Source organism: Chinchilla lanigera, unplaced genomic scaffold, assembly GCF_000276665.1.
Source record: "Chinchilla lanigera isolate Chin_1 unplaced genomic scaffold, ChiLan1.0 scaffold00054, whole genome shotgun sequence".
Taxonomy (NCBI): domain Eukaryota; kingdom Metazoa; phylum Chordata; class Mammalia; order Rodentia; family Chinchillidae; genus Chinchilla; species Chinchilla lanigera.
Genome location: NW_004955455.1, coordinates 12,326,488 through 12,340,703, shown reverse-complemented (window position 1 = coordinate 12,340,703; position 14,216 = coordinate 12,326,488). Strand labels below are relative to the sequence as shown.

Genomic DNA, 14,216 nt, shown 5'->3' with positions numbered 1-14,216 from the left:
ATATATATATGAAAATGGCATCTCTGGTCCGGAGTAGAAAGGTTTGTAATAGCTCTGGGCTTCTAATATGTTTTAATGGCTCTTGTCTCCCAGTTCCTTTCATTGAGATGTGTCCCATGGAGATTAAAAAGGTTGAGATGGGGAAAATGTACCACCTGCTCATAGCGCTGGAAAGGAGAGGTGAAGCGTACAAAATGTACCATATTTGTGTTGCTTAGAGAAAGATCAGGATAGCAGCACACTTTCAGAACAGGGGGTCTCAAATTCAGATGTCTCGGAGGTCAGGTAACTAATAGATATTAAGTGATCCCACTCAGTCTAGGGCCAGGACAGCACATGCCTTGTCTAAAAGGAACAGCTGTGATTGTTCTCAAGCGCATTATTGCCAGGAAATGTGGGCCCAGATCCTATTTTTTCAACAAAAACTGGAAATAGGGTTATTATGTGAGATCTCTCCACTTCATACATTTTGGCAGTTAACTCAAATTTATTTACAAACATAGAAAGTGGGCGAAAGAAAAGATATCTAAAACAAAGCACCAACTGGCTGGCCAGCTTTCCCGCATTGATTTAGGGTACCGAAGCACATACTTCCATTTACATGTCTTCTTATCCTCCCTAATTCAGGGCATATAGCTGGATTCCAGTTACTAGATAATACTTTCTGGCCACCAAAGCTCTCTGTGCTTGTCTAAGAGACAGTGTGGATACACTAGAAAATTGATATCCCAGGATGCAGCCTTTAGCCCAGAAATGTTGGAGAACTGGTCTGTAAATCCCCAGCTCCATCTTTGCTTGGTTGGTGGTTTCCACAGTGGCCCCATGGAATTCAGCTACTGCTGCCCCCTTTATGGACTGATAATGTATCTTTGATTTGTTCTGTCATCTCATTTCCCCAGCCCCTACAGAGGTTCCTTTTTCTTGCAAACAAAACTATCAGCACTCTAATTCCTGTTTCAATGTCTTGGAATCCAGGTTAGACAGGAGCTATCTTACATGGTAATGAGGTCCATCTTACAGGGACTGGATTTTGTGCCCTGCCCCAAAGGTAAGCTTCTGGGAAGGCAGGACAGGAAGGATAAGATGGAGGAAGGGGTGAGATTGGACCAAAGAACAGAGCCCTAGTGTGAGTGTTCCTCATCTTTAATGGAGATCCTGGGTACCATGAAGACATTATTACCAGAGGATGATAATCTGGGATGGCATCTTTTGGTGACAGACTTGGGGAGCATTTCCCAGCCAGTTGTACAGGGACAGACAGCAGTTACATGCACAGAAATTCCTGACAGTTGCAGAAGGGCTCTTCAAAAATGAATCTGGAGAGGCCTATTATCTAAATGGTGTGACAGAGAGGAGCAAAGGGGAACTGCCCTATCATGTCAATGTCGAATGGCGATTGCATCTTATGGGCCAGAAGGGCTATCTAGCTAGGAAGGAGAGGCCCACAGAGAGAAAGACACCCCCATGTCCAACCCACCAGGGCATTCATGACTCAAAGGCCTCTTTTGCATTTTCACAGTATCACCCCATCCCCAGTGCACTCTCCTTCCACCTTTGGTTCCCCTCAACTGCATCCTTCTTTCCTCTTCTTCATGTGGGTAGATGGAGAGTTCTGAAGAAGGGAGATTCAGGTTTAGAAGTCCAATAAACTACCCAGACATTTCTAAGGGTGAGTTTATTAAAATGCTCCTACCATGTGGAATTACAAACAGAGCCAGCAGGACTTGTAAAAATAAAACCAGATATGGTTTGGCTAAAGAATAAGGAAGGCATGACCTTAGATGGGTGCTTGCTCCCCGCCAAACTGTCCTGTCAGCAAGCCAAACCAAGTGAGATTTGCATGATTCGTACCCCTCTAGGATAATATACTATACTATAATATCTAGGATATTAGAGGGTGCCAGTTGTACCCTGTACAAGGCAGGTGAGAGAGCATAAACCACCCACCCTCTCTTCACCAAGCCTTAGAGGGGATGTGGGGCTGCTTCAGTCCAGAGAAAGGTGCATCTCTTGTCTTGTCTGGCCAGAGAAGGTGATTTTCTTAATTCTTCATCCTACAAGAACCCCTTTTTCATAATCCAATCAAAGCCACTGTGTAGGCTGGCAGCCCCCGTGTGCTTTCTCTTGGGAGTCCTGGATCTAAGAAACATCAGGAAGAAGGAAAGAAGGAGCAGAGGGGATTCCTCATCTCTGTCACAGGTTTCTACCTAATGTTTAAATAACAACATTCTCTCTAGCTTACATAGCCCTGACCTGGTCTCAAGACCCTAAAAATTTTATAGAACTATTTTTATTATGATGGAGGCCAGTTTCTTCTAAAAAAAGAGAACATCAAATCCCTTAGTAACTCAGCTGGCAGTAACCCAGCTGGACTCTACCAGGATCACCAATTTCTACCAGTGAGTGAAATTGAGATGGGCCCCCAGAGACTGCCAAGGGACCATGGAGGAATCTCATTCATTAGACAGTGTTTACTGAGCACCTAATCTGTGCAAGGCACAGAGGGGCCTGGGATATAGTATTGCACCAGTCCTGGCCACTGCTGTCAACAGTTTCCCCATCCATATGAGGAACTAAAACAAGCAACTACAGCTCAGAGGAACAGTGCTATATCACATGTGGCCCTCATTCTTGAGTGAATGAATGGGTGAAAGTGAATGAATGAATAAAGTACAGTGTATTCTGCTATCCTGATCTAGGGGATCAGAGAAGACTTTCTAGAGGAGGTGATATAAAATCTAGAGGATGAATAAATCTAATTGTGTCCATGGGGGAGAAAGGAAGTGTTCTGTGCAAAGGAAACAGCATATACAAATAACCTGGGTTTGGGAGAGAAAGACACGATGGCAGAACCGAGAAAACTCAAATTGGTCAGCTTAGATCATGACAGCTAATGTGAAAGTGTGTGGGAGAGATGAGATTTGTGAGGTCTGCAGGGCTGGTTTATAAAGTAATCAGGGCTGGGTTGCACAGGAGATTGTAATCCATATCAAAGAGTTTAGAATCATGCAAACAAATGGGACTTTTAAACAAAGAGAGGTTGGTATTTTCACATAGCACGGTCAACCTAATGAGAATGTTGCAGTAATACCCTTATCTCTGTTTTCTGGTAATGATGGAAAAGTACGCCTGAGGAGTTCTCAGTTCTAACCGAATAAATCATAGTTGGGTGGAGAGAGTGTGAAAATTTCCCTGTGAGTTCAGGGTGCAGGGCTAAGAATGTACAGAAGGCAAGGTGACATTCTTCATCCACCAATCTGAAAGGACATCAAACTTGAAATCCCTACTCATGAGGTCCTGTAACACATCGGAAAAAATGCTTTGAAAGTAGACAGCAAAACTGAGGACAACTAACTGGGAGAGCAAACACCCAGCCTGGATGCCCCCAGGTAACAAGCCACGAGACACTGGAAACCATTGCATTCACAGGCCTCTGCCCTTGAATTAGCCTCTAGCCTAGTTCCCTTGAAGATGGACTTGCCTGATTCACCTGTGATATACTTGCCTCCTACACACTCACCATCTCTTGAACAGAGATTCCCTGAGCCCATCCCTGGAACAAGCCCCAGTCCGAAAGCTCAGGTTCCAGGGTCTAGCTTCCTAGCACCATACTTCTTGATTCCTGGCAGAGGCAGCGGTGGAAAAAGCACACGTTATCATTAAACTTCACAGCTAGCAGACATGTCCTCCCAACTGCAAACCAGAAGGCAAATAGCAGCTCAGTGGGAATAGGATCTATAAGTTATTTTAAAACAAATCTCACTAGAAAACTCTACCTTGGCTAACTTACTTTTGAGGTCTTACTTCCAAGGCAAGCTATCCTGACCACCAAGAAGGTAAAATGGCAGCTGCACTGGGTTGAACTTGGCAAAACCAGACCATCACCTTGTCTATGCAGAAAGCCTCCCAGGAGAATCCATAAAAGAAACCCTGGGGCCCTCCATCCCTACCCCAGGAATTGACACTCTAAGCTGCTGGAGTTATCTCTATTATTCTCAAAGTTCCAGTGTCTCTGTGTCTCACCCTTGTGGGAGGCAGAAATGGTATGGAAAAGCCTAGCAATCTCCCTTTACTGGGCCCAAGAGGCATGGGATGGGCAAGTGGGTGGGGGTAGACTCTTGGTGGTGAGGCTTTCATTTGTGTGAGGCCCAGAGCCAGGCTACAGAAAAAGGTCTGCTATTCTGCAGTCTAAACGTTCATAAATCAAGTCGGTAAACACGGATAGACTATGTCTTCCTATCTTGCCAAACATCTGCAAAATGGCCTGAAAATCAGCTTTGAATTCAGAATCCTCCTCAGAGCCAGGACACGAAGTGACAATGTGAGGAGAACCTGCCCAACGGCTGGGCTCCTCCCTTCTCTTTCTCACTGCTGGCACTGGGCTGGGCCCCATGCACATATACACGGGTGCCTCTGCATGGACATCTGAGTTCTATCCAAAAGCAACCCTTGTACTAAGAATATGCATATCCTTGAAGCATGGTCCACTCATGAGAAAACAAACCCACAGATGAAACATATAAAAACCCAGGAAGTGGAGCTCAAGGACCATACACAAAATCCTGGGGTCCCAGGTACCCACAGAGTGGTTGGGTGGGGGGAGTGTTCTTCACGGAGCGTCCTCCTGGCATCATAGATTCCTTGAGTTATCGCTAAGGAATGCTCAGGACTAGGATTCCTCTTGCCCACAACTGAGGATGGTGCTGTAGTCAGGAGCCAGAACCAGACTCACCGTGTCATCCCAGCCATGACACTGATTTGGAACATTAAAGGAAACCACCCATTGTGCTACCACAGCTCCAACTGCCTTTCCAGTGATGGCTCTCCATCACCTCCTCTACTCTATCATCTGCCCTAGATCAGCACAGAACTGGGTCCTAGGGGCCAGTCTTCATCCCCAATTAGGCTAAAACCATATCCTCAAGCCCTTATCGAAGCAGTCAGTTGCTAAGCACCCTCTCCTTCCTCCATGAGCCCTTGAGGTCCATCCCCAAGTCCATGCAATGCTGTAGCCCCATGTACATACACAGCAAGGGTTTCCTGATCCAATTGGGACATGAAGTGATGTGACTAGGTTAAATTAAATCCCTTGAATGAGAAAACCAAACAAAATGGATGCTCCCTCCTATCAAGAATGCTAAAAAAAAGAACCCCAAAACTCAAAGTTCAGGGCCAAGTGTGAGGATGTGCAGAAAGGTGTGTGTTTTTTCTTGTCATTTGCGACTCTGATGATGGACTCACGTTGCCCGCTCTTCCCTTTCTCTTACACCTTACCTACTAAAGGAGGAGTTCTTGCTTGGTAAGTGGATATAATCCGCAAAGACATGAGAGAATTTATTAGAAGCCACTCAAGATCCTTAGCTATCTTCTACAAGGGGAAAAGGACACACACAAATATCTGTAGAGACCTTTTTTTGTTTGTTTGTTTTCAATCAGACTATTTGACTTACATTTATTTTGCCCCTCTCCTTTCTTTTCCCCTTCAGTTGAAAACTGTTCAAATGTCAATTTGCGACCATGACTTTATATTTTTGAAAAGACACGCGCACACACACGCGCACACACACACAAACGCTCATCTTTATTTCATTGCTTTTCCCCACGTGACATTTATTCAGGGTTCTATTCAGGCAGCTTTTTCTTTTTTTTTTTAAAAAAAAAAAAGCTACATTAATTGAGGTTTTGGTTGAAGTTTAAAATTTTGGCTTTATCTCCTTTTTTTTTTAATTTCCAAGATATATTTTTTTCAGGCCCATAGCCCCATTTCTTTTCCCTCTTCCCCTTCCTTTATTTTTATTATTGTTTTAGATTAGGGGTATACGTACCCCTTTCTATTGAGTTGTCTCTTTTGTTTCCGTTAATTCATTAGAAGTTAAATTTTGTATAATTTCCTTTTGCTTTTGTTTAATCTGGATCGCATGCTTTTTCTCTGCATGATACCTAAATCTTCCAGTTATCCTAGCAGGGGGTAAAAACATATCTCCTGTCTGTGGTATTCTTTCAGGAATTTGTGCTTTTGTTTTTTGGCGTCTCTTCTTTCTTCTCCTCTCTCTTTCCTTTCGTTACAGTGCATCATGACGGTAAACATTCTCAGTTATTTAGACACGGCCCAGCGCTCAGCAGTGTCCGACGGGTCTTTTTGCTTTCAGATCACTGGGTCGGGGTCTGCCGCTGACCTCTTTACCAAAACAGCCAGTCCGCTCGCCACCTCCCGTGGACGCTCCCAGGAGTATGACTCAGGCAATGACACGTCCTCACCACCCTCCACGCAAACCAGCTCAGCCAGGTCTCAGGGCCAGGAGAAGGGGAGCCCTCGTGCGGGTCTCAGCAAAAGCCAGGAGCTCAACAGCGGCAACACCTCGGATTCAGGGAATTCCTTCACCACCTCCTCACCCCAGAACAAAGGGGCCATTCTGGAGAATCTCTCTCCCCCCAGCAGGGGCAGAGAGTCAAGGTCAGTGTCCTTGGTTGGGGGAAAGGGTCTCGGCTTTCTCTAGTCAGTCTTCATCCCCTTCCCATGAGTCTTACTTTCAAGCAAGAGAAAACTCAACACAAGCTGACTTTTTTTTTTTTAATTCCAGGAGCACTAGCTTCAGGGACAGCAGGATCCAGGGGCTCAAAACAGCCCTAGGGAATCTGTACTATCACATCTCTTGGTTCTGCTTTCCCATTTGGTTGGCTTCATTCTCAAGTAGACACCCCCAGGGCACTGGCAGATGTGCTAAGTAGCTGATATTCAGTTGGGTTAGCCCTCCAATAAGACAATTGTTTTTCCTAAAAAATTACCATAAGACATCAAGGCAAGTGGTTATTGGCTGCACCTGGCCCAGCCTAGGTCATGTGCTCAGCCCTAGACCAAGCACTCTAGCCTAGGGATGCTGTGCTCTTGACTAGAACATGTCACATGCCACAGCTGGGACTAACAAGTACACCGTTCCCAGATTCATCTGCAAGCAAAGCTAAGGTATTGATATCAGAAGGCTGGAGGCTCTGCAGACAAAAGTGGATGCCAGTTTTATCAATAATCTCAGAGAAAAATCTAACATGAACTTAATTTTAAGTCACGGCCATTTAAAAATATACCATAATATTTACTTAAATGAATTGAAAATATAGCCACACAAAAACCTTCACATGGGTATTTGCAGAAGCTTTATCTGTAATTATCAGAACTTAGAGGCAACCAAGACATGCTTCAGTAGGCGAATGGATAAATAAACTGTTATATCCAGACAATGGAATATCATTCATAAATAAAAGAAGTTTCGGGGCTGGGGATTTAGCTCAGCAGCACAGCGCCTGCCTGGCAAGTGCAAGGTCATGAGTTCAATTCCCGGTACCAGAAAAAAAAAGTAGTTTCATCAAACCACAAAAAGATAGAAAGGAAACTTAAATGCATATTGCTAAGTGAAAGAACGCAATCTGAAAAGGCTTAAACATATGATAGGACTCCAACTATATGACTTACAGGAAAAGGCAAAACTATTGAGAAAATAAAAAGATTAGTAGTTCCCAGGGGTTGAGGGAGCAAGGGAAGAACAGGAAAAGTGCAGAGGATTTTTCAGGCGCTGAAATTATTCTATATGACCAACAATGATGGATAATTGCTGTTACACACTTCTCTAAACCCACAGAATGTGCACCGCCAGGAATGAATCCTAATATAAACTATAGGCTTTGGGTGATAATGATGTGTCAAGGTAGGTTCATTAATCATAACAAATACACCAGTCAGGGGTTGATGGTGAGGGACACAGCTGTACATGTGTGGAGGAAGGGATCATGTGGGATTCACTATCCTTTCCATTTAATTATCCTGTGACACTAAAGCATCCTGTTCGTCTCTGGCTCCCTCAACCCCTGGCAACTACTAATCCTCTAAAATAAAGTTTACTAGTTAAGGATTAGATAGATAGGTAGATAGATAGACAGACAGATACAGACACAGATGGACAGACAGATCACAATATGATTTTAGGTAAAAGGTTTTTTTGTTCACCTCAACAGACTTGGTAGACGCAACCTTTCTGTAGAAAACACACCCATATATTTGCTTATGAGCCAATTTACAGTTCCTCTACTTCATCAGCCTTTTGTTGTCTCTCACTCAAGAAATCACAGGAAAATGCTCATCATTGAGGGTATTGTCAAAATAAAGGCTATTAAACTGTACTGACCACTTAGTGTAATGTAATGTAAGACCACTTCATTCAGTTATTTATCCCTCAACCTGATATCAGGCACCTCCTCTATGTCAGGCACTCAGCTTGGTGCTGTGGATCTAAAATTGACATGGTTAGAGCCGGGTATGGTGACATGCCTGTAACCCCAGCATCTAGTGAGGCTGAGGCAGGAGAATCGTTGCAAGTTCGAGGCCAGCCTGGGCTACAAAGTGAGCTCAAGGCCAGCCTGAACTGCATAGTGAGACCCTGTCTCAGAAAGACAAATAAATAAATAATAAATTTTTTAAAAAATGAAATCGACATGGCCTATTTCCTCTGGAGTTTTTAAATTCATGGTTTAGATGCAGAGTAAGGGGAGCTGGACCAGTGTCTTCTGCCAGGCAAACAGTGGGATCTTCCCCTTTCTGGGGTGGGAATCTGTCTTGGTTCAAAGTGGCCAAGATTTCTAAAAGGTGGCCAAAGTCATAGCACTGAAGCAATTAACAGCTTCTTCAAGGACAGAGCACCCTTTGCCCCCAACACATAGCCTGCTTCAGTCCTGGATAAACAGCTTGGCATCCACATGTAGACTTGGCCTCTGGTCAGCCTGTCCTGGGACATCCCTGGCCTCAGCTCATATCCAAGCTTGGCTGGGAAGCAGAGCTGGGTCAGAGCAAATATCAGCATCTCCAAGAGCAGGCAGTGAAGTTCCCAGAGGGGAGATGGAGATCCCATGTTTACTGATACACTGCAGGGTGTCCTGCGGGGGAAACTCAGAATAGCAGTAATAACAGTGAAAATAATTTTAGTTAATATTCATTGAGCTCTAACCACATGCTAGGTACTATGCAAAATACTTACCATGAATAATCTTTCTTCATTCCTCATAAAATTTTTATGGGCTAGATACTATTATAAGCTTTTTAAAACACATAGGAGGGAAACTGAGGCTTGGAGTAGTTGAGAAACTCAGCTACTAAGTGGTAGCATCAGCATTCCAATACAAATCTGTCCCCAAAACTGAACGTTACCTGCATAATATAATATATGCAGACAGCCATAGTAAATAATTTAGAACATACCTTGCATTTGGAGATATAAACGATGGTTAAATCTGTAGCTATTTGTGTCATGCCAGCTACAGGCAGAGGGCTCAGTAAGTATGACCTGAGTAGAAGGTGCATCAGCTTTAAATCAAGGGAACCATCAAACTGAACATAGGGAGCTAAAGAGGTGACGGGGACATGGACTTTGGAGATGAGCGGGTCAGAGCTTGGGATTCTGGGTGACCTTGATCGAGCACCTCACCGTTCTGAGTCTTCTCTATCAATTGGTCCAGCCTCATGAGGTTACGAGGAAGACTAAATGAAACGATGCTTGCGAAATGCCTGCCTTTTGAGTGCAAATGTCTGAAAATGTCTCCATCCATTTTTGGGGTACAATATCAATTCCTCCATCTGCAAAATGGGCTATACCCCAGTTCCCCAAACTTAAACCAACCATAGGTCACCTTCTTGATTTTTAACATATCTACAAACTAATTTGTTTCTTTTAAAAACTCACTTTTTCTATAAGTTAATTGAAAGAAAACTTACAGTGCTACCTGAAGCAGAAAATTACCATCCTTTGTCCTAAATGGAAGGCACCTGTAATATATATATACTTACTCGTAATTAGCTACTCTGGGACCTGCTCCTAGCCAGGGCTTCCTCATTAATGTAATCAGAGTGACTGACAAAGTCAAGAAAGGGACTAAATCTCTCAACATTGACCTGACATTATTTAGCATCATGCCCACTCCCAAGGACCTCCTGGCATGCTCTGCAGCAGCACCTGTGGTATGGGTTCCATACCCAGGAATGCTGAGCTGGACCATCTATCTACTTGTAGAGTCTTTTCTTTCTCTGTTCCTCTAATACCTATCTCCTGGCAAATCTTTCCAGGTAGAAAAAAGTGGAAAGAGGTTTCTGGGAGAACAGCATAGCCTAGGCAATGGCAAAGAGGTAAATACTAGGTCAAGATGTGCCCAGAGTGGTGGCCAGTAGAGTAGTAACAGACCTTCCTCCTCCTGCAGAGGATTTCAGTCACCATGTCTGGAGTGTGCTGAGGTGAAGAAGTCTAGTGCGGTTCCATCCACAGCCCAAAGCTCCCCTATGAAAGAGTGTTCCCGCAGCTCTTCCTATGCCAGCACCCGATCCTCCAGTCATTCCTCCAGATCTCCAAACCCCAGAGCCTCTCCTAGGTACACTCGGAGTCGATCCACCTCCTCTGAAAAAAGGTGAGTGCAGTTTGGCCTTTGCCCTGCTGAATTTCCTTCTCAGCATGAGTTAATGTAGCAGGAGATATCCTTTGATGCATGGAGGAAAAGAGTCAGACACGTGGAGTCAAGAAGAGACTTGAGCTTGACTGTTTTACCCAGTTGCTACCTGGTAGCCTTGGGAAAGTCAGTGAACCTCTCTGTTTTCTTACCCACAAAATAAAACAATGGATCATTCTGAGGACTACAAAGCACTTATAGCTGTGCTTGAAACATAATGAATTTTAATTATTTTTGTAGGTATTGGCCTGAGGATGAACTAGCTTCTGCTGCAGAAAAAGTTACTCCCAAAATTAGCATCCTTCAAACAAAATGTTTGCTTAGTCCTAAATGCTGTGGATCAGCAATTTGGGCTGGGCTCAGCCGGCCAGTTCTTCTGCTCGTGTTAGGCCCTGCCCTGTATCTTTGATCTGCTGCTGGCTTAGCTGGAGTCTGGTTGGATTGGATGACCCCTGATTAGTCATCTCTGCTCAATGCTGTCACCCACACAACAGGGCTATCTGCTTGTTCATGTGATGATGACAGGGGTATGAAAGAGTTTGTAAAGCATTCTTTAGTCTTGGGATTAGAAGTGACCTGGCATCCTTTTTGCTAGTCCCTTGGTTCTAGCGAGTCACTAGACCAGTACAAATGTAAGCATACTCCTCTTCATGGGAACAGCAGCAGATTCACACTGAAGGAGTTAGGGTACAGGGAGAAGAGCAGTTGTGGCTTATTTTGCATCCTATATTCTCTCTTCTAACTTCAATAACCGTTGGTAATTCCTTGATTATCTCATATGAATAATGATGTACTACAATATATAGCTATGAGATCTCAGGAGTTAAAGAATTAAAAGATTTTATTCAATCTAATCAACCCATGTCTTCCCTGGACTCCATGCAAACAAAAAAATTCCCAACAGCAGGCTGATTATTCCTTTTCTGCAACCATACAGTAAAAGAAAACAAAACAAAACAAAACAAAAAAAATGCTTACTTAATTGGTTATTTCGAGACTGTCCATTCCAGAAAATAAAGCAATGCAGCTAACAATAATATTCAACATGATAGCATTATGACACGAGTAAGGACAGCAGATTAGACTAAAAGGAAAATTAAGGAGAGATAAAAAATGATGCCAGGAGAAAAGGACCAAAAGTCATGTCCTTTACTATATAGTTGCTATGGGGGTGGACAGCAAATGTGAGGCTGAGCTCCCTAGCAGACAAAGCAAGGAGAAAAATTGCTACCTTGTTACATTATTACCCAAAATTTAAAAATAAAAGAATTGAACCAGTTGCTTGGAAATGCAGTTATTTCTGATTTTAAATTTATAAAAATGACTCATATAGATCCACAGAAAAGAGACACTATATAGTAGAATGAATGGATGGAAAGGCCTGACCATATTTTTCCCAGATGTCTACAAACATGCTGCATTTTGACTTTTCCTTGTAATAGTCCTGAATTCACAAAAAGTAAGTTAGGAAAAGCAACTTTTCAAGGAGTTACAGCTAGACATTGGCCTAGGACACTGAGATTGAATGAGCTATTCCTTCTCTACAGTGCTATCTAGATGAGGGAGGCAGTAGCAGAGAGAAAAGAAAACCAAGAGAAGCAGAGGAATTAGTAATACAGAGTAACCCCTCGCACACACACACAAACCTTAACCTCAGACCGTGTTCCAGTACCCCCGGTGGATGCCTGCAAATATCGATAGTACCAAGCCCTATAATGAAATGTTTCCATCTTAGTAAGCTGTAATCATACTGTGATGTTAACTCTTGCAGTTTCAGAGGTGGCAGCAAAGCTAGCAGGTATTTATTTTTCCTTCCCTGTAATTTCAGAGAGAGAAGATTCAGTGTTACCATAGATTTTAGCATATGGGGCATATTTTTCTTTTTAGCAAGCCAAGAGCACTCACCTTCCCACTTAAAGAAAGCCCACTACAGTTCCTCATTGGCATATCTGAACTGCCCCATCATGTCTTACACTTGGGAGCCATAATTAAGTAAATAAGGGTGGTGTGCACACAAGCACGGTAATGCTGTGCTAGTAGACTTGATGATGAGAAGACTTCTAAGTGATTAACAGGCAGGCAGCATATACATTGTGGATACTCTGGGATTAAGTGATGACTCACATCAAGAGAGTTCATTGTGCTACTCAGAACAGCATGCAGGGGGCTGGGGATTTAGCTCAGTGGCAAAGCGCCTGCCTGGCAAGCACAAGGTCGTGAGTTCGGTTCCCAGTACCGGAGAAAAAAAAAAAAAAAAAAAAAAAAAAAAAGAACAGCATGCAGTTTAAAATGGATGAATTGGGCTGGGGATATAGCTCAGAGGCACAAGCACCTGCCTGGCAAGTGTAAGGTCCTGAGTTTGATTCCTGATGTGTTAAGAGTTAAATGAGATATATATAAAGCATTAGTTCAATGTCTAGCACATAGTAAATACACAACAGTAATAGTCAACATTTCTCTTCTGCTGGCTAATTGTTACTTAGCATACATGCCAATATGTCTAGTGATTTACTGTAATTTACACATCTGATTTATGACTTTTTAGGGTAAGTACTATTATTACTACCCCCATGTTACAGATGATAAAACAGAAGCCCAGAGAAGTGCAATCCCCTGCCCACAGTCGCACAGTTAATAGCTAGGATAGCAAGCACTCAGAAAGAAGTTGTCCATATTATTAAGCTGCCAAAGGGGAGGGAATTTTATTCTCTGGTTAAGGGCCAGGTTTCTGCTCCACTGGGCTTCCAGAAAGAAAAAGATCATTGTCTTGGGACCAGGTGAGTAAAACCTTACCGCTTCCCCAGGTCCTACTCCCGCTCTCCCAGCTACTCCTCCAAGTCTGGCAAGAGAAGCCCGCCTAGCAGAAGCTCTCGGTCTCGCCGCAGCCCCAGCTACTCCCGCTACAGCCCCAGCAGGTACTGGCCCCGCCCCGCCCTGGCCCCGCCTCCAGAATAGGCCCCGCCTCCTAAATCACACCATTTGCCCTGATCATCGGCTCCGCCCTTGTCTCCCAGCCGCGCCTCTCCCGACCCCTCCCCCAAGCCCAGCCTGCCCAGTTTCTCTTTCTAGCCCTGCAGAAACTGGGAGCCGGTTCAGCTTCCTTACAGTTCTTCGTCCACTCTGGAGCGGCAGGAAGGCCTAAATATCCTGTGTCCTAATGTCCACCCCAAGCACTCCCATAGCCTCTTCCTCCTCACCTTTCGTCCCTGTGTTCAGAGCCCCCAGTTCTTACCACACATCCCAAGGAGCCAGTGACATATCCTCACCCCTGCAATGTCTGTACTTCTATAAAGCCCATGCACGAAGGCTGGCACCCCCTAAATACACCCACCCACCCCAACCCTCGCGCACACACGGCGCTCATGCACAGGGACTTACCCCACAGCGGGTCATCCTCAGGTGCTGCCTCGCTGAGGCTCCAGCAGATTCCTGCCATAGTGCAGTCAGGGGGCAGGTGCACGTATGTAGGACCCCAAGTAGGACTACTCACACAGAAAAGCCCTCCCAGCCCCAGCTTCCCGATAACACCCCCTGCACCCCTCCAGGGAACGGGACCCCAAGTACAGCGAGGACTCGCAGCAGAGGGAGCGCGAGCGCGCGCGCCGGAGACGTCGGTCCTACTCGCCCATGAGGAAGCGCCGGAGAGACTCCCCGAGCCACCTGGAAGCCCGCAGGATAACAAGGTGAGGCCCCGCAGAGCAGAGGCTTCGCGCCTTCTCCCTTGTTCCCACCCCGCC

At 44.6% G+C, this 14,216-nt stretch overlaps 1 protein-coding gene and 1 long non-coding RNA gene across 3 annotated transcripts in view; one reads left to right on the top strand and one right to left on the bottom strand.

Annotated features, from left to right (window-relative positions):
- Srrm4 (serine/arginine repetitive matrix 4) overlaps nucleotides 1-14,216 on the top strand; it is a 154,892-nt gene that overhangs the window by 132,717 nt on the left and 7,959 nt on the right. For both annotated transcript variants that reach the window (XM_013520453.1, XM_013520452.1), the window contains exons 9-12: nucleotides 6,150-6,454; nucleotides 10,237-10,440; nucleotides 13,284-13,394; nucleotides 14,025-14,162. In XM_013520453.1, coding sequence (XP_013375907.1) covers nucleotides 6,150-6,454; nucleotides 10,237-10,440; nucleotides 13,284-13,394; nucleotides 14,025-14,162 — 758 coding nt within the window. The remainder of the gene's footprint in view (nucleotides 1-6,149; nucleotides 6,455-10,236; nucleotides 10,441-13,283; nucleotides 13,395-14,024; nucleotides 14,163-14,216) is intronic.
- LOC102017953 overlaps nucleotides 1-14,216 on the bottom strand; it is a 49,787-nt gene that overhangs the window by 35,275 nt on the left and 296 nt on the right. The window lies entirely within an intron of this gene.